Source organism: Galeopterus variegatus, unplaced genomic scaffold (genome assembly GCF_000696425.1).
Source record: "Galeopterus variegatus unplaced genomic scaffold, G_variegatus-3.0.2 Scaffold726, whole genome shotgun sequence".
Classification (NCBI taxonomy): domain Eukaryota; kingdom Metazoa; phylum Chordata; class Mammalia; order Dermoptera; family Cynocephalidae; genus Galeopterus; species Galeopterus variegatus.
Genome location: NW_007726837.1, coordinates 587,691 through 593,161, shown reverse-complemented (window position 1 = coordinate 593,161; position 5,471 = coordinate 587,691). Strand labels below are relative to the sequence as shown.

At 36.0% G+C, this 5,471-nt stretch overlaps 1 protein-coding gene across 1 annotated transcript in view; it reads right to left on the bottom strand.

Annotated features, from left to right (window-relative positions):
- Nucleotides 1-414: 414 nt before the first annotated feature.
- The window catches only part of PTGER3 (prostaglandin E receptor 3 (subtype EP3)), a 33,476-nt gene continuing 28,419 nt past the window's right edge, over nt 415-5,471 (bottom strand). Inside the window, exon 2 of the mRNA XM_008571831.1 lies at nt 415-1,966. Within this exon, the coding sequence (XP_008570053.1) occupies nt 1,697-1,966 (270 nt within the window). The 3' untranslated portion in view covers nt 415-1,696. The remainder of the gene's footprint in view (nt 1,967-5,471) is intronic.

Genomic DNA, 5,471 nt, shown 5'->3' with positions numbered 1-5,471 from the left:
TAGAGAGATTTTACAATGGGGTTTCAGTAGAAATTATTACTCATCTTTCCCAAAATTTAGATTCGGTCATATAAGTACATTTTTTTTCCTTAAGATAAAGTAGGTTGTTTTGTCTTATACCCCATAAAGTGACCTATAGGATTACCCAATTCTATGGCTTAGAGAGATTTTACAATGGGGTTTCAGTAGAAATTATTACTCATCTTTCCCAAAATTTAGATTAGTGGAACCATGATGAATTACATAAACACTTTCAGCAGATTCTGTCTTCTGACTCAATTTGACATGGCCATTTATATTGATTATTGTTCATTGACCTAAACTGATGTATGTATTAATCTAATAGATATAGCGTACACGTTAGAATTCTTTCTTCTTGAAATGCCTACTAAGCACAAAGAAAAATGCAGTTACTATACAAAGTATAAATCTCAAGCTTTTAAAAAACTAGGAAAGCAATGAAATAGCCTGCAATTAAAACCAATTAAAATGGATTTACAAAATGAATGTGCCAAAGAATGTGACAGCATTTTGGGTAGGTTTAACTTAAAGGACCACTGTGTTTGATGGGGACACTTTTGTAAAAACTGCAATTCCCAAAACTTAATGTAGTGATCTACTTGTGCCACAAAGATGTCAAGCTTAGCTATCAAGGTTTGTATTCATGTATATTGTAGGAAAGACATTTTAATAATAAATATTTAGATAGAGTTACTTTGAGGACAGGGCAGAGAAAGAGCTGCAACAGGCCAAAATTATTCATTTTCTTATCCTATAAATAGGCCAAACAATGGAAAGTCTTCATCAAATCTTCAAAATATTTATTTGTTGTAGAATCAGAGTTGGTATTTGAAGATTCAAAAGACCAGAGAATACTTTTGGTGGAAAAATCAGAGGAAATAATTAATCAGAGTACCCATATTTTGCTCAAAGCAGTTGTTACACCGCATTTGGAAAAATCACTTCACTGTCTCTTATAGATCAGTTTCATGAATCTTCTCCAGGCTTGTAGGAATGCAAAATGTATTCAAAAGAAAGAATATTTAGCAATTTGGTAGTCACGAACTCTTATTCACGTAAGGAGCAAACCTAATTATCAACCCAACCAGAACTTAAACTCTGTAAGGTTAGGAGCTAATTTGATATAATGAGCAATATTTAAATAACTCAGTATCAATGAATATTCTGGATATGTGATACTTTTTTTCATCCAATTTAAACTCTCCTAAAAATGTAAGGGTGGGGGAATGACAGAGGGAAAGTAGAGAAACAATGAAAGAGAACACAGAGACCAATGTCCCTGAACAAAAACAAATCGCTATCTCCTTGTCTTCAGTGATATATGCGGTTAAATCCCCCATGTGCTCAGTATACTGGAAGAGTAGCTATCCCTGCCTCCCACCAATAGACGAAGGTCATTTATAAAAAATGTTTTCATCACATAATTAATCACATTCAACTACAAATGGCAGAGACCCAAAAAACACTAGACTGCTATTAATATATTTTTGTTTGTGTTTCAATACTTTTGGCACATAAGGGATTATCTATGATTCTGAGACTATTTAGCTTTATATCAAAAATTCCACTTCAATGCATAAACAGTGGCATGCCAGAGATGCCTAACTTCACAGTAAGGTTTAGGGATATTTGTTGCCAAAAGCTGTGAACATGCAAGGTAATTAAGTGTTCTCTTTCATGCTCCTGTCTGTATTATTTCATTAGATAATGAGATAGGCTGCCCTTTCTGTCCATCATTAGAGCAGCTGGAGACAGCATTTGCTACCTGGCAAAACTTTCGAAGAAGGATCTTTCTTAGCAGCAGATAAACCCAAGGATCCAAGATCTGGTTCAATGAAGCCAGGCGAACAGCTATTAAGAAGAAGCTGCATTCTTTCTCCTTTCCTGTGTGTGTCTTGCAGTGCTCAACTGATGTCTGATTGAAGATCATTTTCAACATCATTATCTAAAAAAGGACAAATAATTATTCCAAAGATTATTAATAAGGTCATGTGTATCTCCTCTACACAGTACTTTGCATAGAAGATTTTCAATAAATTGGTTGTAGAATTGAAATGATTAATTCAAGCAACATTTATAGTCACAGAACACAGTCCTAAATTAGGACGGCAGCGCCGCCGCGCTTCCCAAGCAGCGCACTATCCAGTGCGCCACCGGGCCGGCCCAATGCAGCTTTTTAAAACACACATTGTTCTCAGGCTCTTGGTCCTTGGAATTTAAGAAGCTTGAAAATAACAAATCTCAAAATTAGCCAAAGTCATATGTCTTGTTGCAGAAAATACCTGTAGGTTGACACCCAAATTATAGCAAACACTTCAACAACATCCTAAACATATTTAATGTTTAAACTTCAGTAGTTCTTACTGAAAAAATTAAATCCAGTGAAGAAAGAGTGGGAGCAAGAAATGGGAAAATAATATTGTTATTATTAGTGCTGTTAGTATTTCTGAATCCTTACCTTTTGCCAAGCACTGTGTCAAGTTCTTCATGTGCATTTAATAAATAATATAAGATAGATACTATTACCGCCTCCTTTTTATAATCGTAAAAACCAAGATTTAATGATGTGAAATGTCTGAGCCAAACTTAAACCCAAGTTCACTAACGCCATATAACATATGGCATTATTTTTTTTGTATCTGCCCCATGCCCTCAAACATGCTAGAATGTAAATTCCACGATGGCAGGGATTTGGGACTATTTTTTTCCCCACTAGTATATTCCCAGTGCCTAGACCAATATTTACCAGGTAGTAGGTTCTCAATGAATATTTGTACATGAACAAATATTTATATTTGAATGAATATATGATATATGAATATATGAATATAACATTACACAACATATATATATTTATATTTGAATTAATACATACTTGTGAATGAATATTTGTGATTTCCACAGAAGTGAAAAATGAAGGTTCATGTGCATATGAAAATATGTTTAAACTCATTAATCATAATCACTAATCATCAAGAATGTAAATTAAGACAAAATAAGATGCCATTTTTCACCCACTAGATTGACCAAAATGAAGAAATGTGACTATATCAAATATTAATGAGGATATGTATGGAACAACAAAGACTCTTTCACATACTACTCTGAGTGTAAACTGGAACAAGCATCTTAGAAAACAATTTGGCACTATTTCACTTGCTACCTCCCAGCGAGACTTCCCACACCAGGAGTTGTGTGTATGACTGTTCATAACAGCATTGTTCATATTCGCAAAAAAAGCAGGAACAACCCAAACATGGATTCACATTTGCATGCAGAGAGAGGAGTCGACTTTGTAACTGGCCACTTCATTCACCTTTCTAGACCTACACAGCTATTGAGCACTTGAAATGTGGATGGAGCACATAGAGATGTTAGAATATGTAATATTTATTATGTAATAAATGATAAAAAACACTTATTACATAATAAATATTAAACATTATCAAATAATTATTAAATGTTAAACATTTATTACATAATAATACTTATTAAAATTAATGTCACTTGTATGTTTTTTAAACTTTTTTTTTACAAGGCTACTAGAAAACTTAAGATTATCTATGTGGCTTGCATTTGTTGCTTACAGTACATTTTTCTCTCTTGAGGCTCACACTTATGAGGATGTTGTCCCCTCAGGTCACATGCCTCAAATGGAATTTAACATCCCTGAGCATTCAAAACACCTCTAACCAGACTCTTCCAGCAATGGTACTTTCTTCTTTACACCATTTTTTTTTTTTTTTTTTTTATCTATTTAATAGTTCTTAAGGTAGCTCCTAATTATTTTTTTAATTTTATTTATATTTATTTTTGTGGGGTACAGTGTGTTGTTTCAATACATGCATATACTGCACAATAATTCACTGAGGGTAGACAGCAGAGTTTTGTGCGTGTTAGTCCACCACTTCTCTTCCCCCCTCACCCCCTTCCCTTCCTGGCCTCTGGTAACCATTATTCTATCCTCTACTTCTATGAGAACCTTTTTTTTTTTAGATTCCATATATGGCCACCAAGCACATGAAAAATGCTCAAAATCACTAATCATTAGGGTAATGCAAATTAAAGCTACAATGAGATATCATCTCACTCCAGTTAGAATGTTTATTATTGACAAGACAGAAAACAAATGCTAGTGCAGATGTGGAGAAAAGGCACTTTCTTACATTCACCCTGGCTCAGTGCATTCAAAGCACTCTTTAAATTCTTCTTTTGCTTCATTCTCTGCAATGCATTTTGCTCTTGTTCCATTGTTATCCTAGTTCAGGTCCCCCTCTCATTTAAATTATAGTAATAACAGACACCCATATGGTACATGCTATGGATTGAATGTTTGTGCTCCCCCCAAATTCATATGTTGAAGCCCTGACCCCCAATGTGATGGTATTAAGAGGTATACTTTATTTAAAGAAAGGAGATGGTTATTCTCTTCATTAATAAATATTCATTATTATACACCAAATTTACTTATATATGTCTACATTAATATCTTCTGATGCTGCTTTATTGTCCTATGAACTAAATATTACCACCTCCCACTGTAGTAGGGAGAATAATGGCCCCCTCACAAAGATATCCACTTCTCAGTCTTTGGGACCTGTGCATATGCTACTACACATGGCAAAAAGGACTACTGATGTGATTAAGGTTAAGGACTATGAGGTGGGAAGATTATCCTGGGTTATCTGAGTGGGCCCATTGCAGTCACAGGGGTCCTTAAAATCAGAGTACCTTTCCCAGCTGTGGTCAGAGGCAGATATGACTACAGAAGGGTCAGAGATGCAATGTTGCTAGCCTTGAAGATGGAGGAAGGGAGCCATATGTTAAGGAATGTAGGGAGCCTCCTCTGGAAACTGGAGAAGGCAACAAAATGATTCTCCCTCAGAGCCTCCAGAAAGTAATGCAGCCCTTTGGACATCTTGATTTTAACCCATTGAGACCCAAGTCAGACTTCTAACCTACAGAAGTGTAAGAGAAATTTGTGTTGCTTTTAAGTATCAAGTTTGGGGTAATTTGTTATAGCAGCAGTGGAAAACTAATACACCCGTAATATACCTACACACAATGATCTATTGTATTAGTCTGTTTTGTGTTGCTATAACAGAATACCTGAGATTGGTCAATTTATAAAGAACAGAGGTTTATTTGGCTCACAATTCTGGGACAGCTACATCTTGTGTGGGCCTCAGGCTGCTTCTACTCAAGGCAGAAAGTGGCAGCAGCCGGCGGGTACAAGCAGATCACACGGTGAAAGGAAGCAAGAGAGAGAGAGATGAGGTGCCAGGGTCTTTTAAGCAACCAGCTCTCTGCGAACTAACAGAGCGAGAACTCACTCACTATCCCCACCCCCAGGGAGAGCATTAATCCGTGGGATCTGCCCCCATGACTCAATCAGTTTCCAACACGGCCACGTTGGGGATCAGATGTCCACATAACTTTGGCGGGGTGGG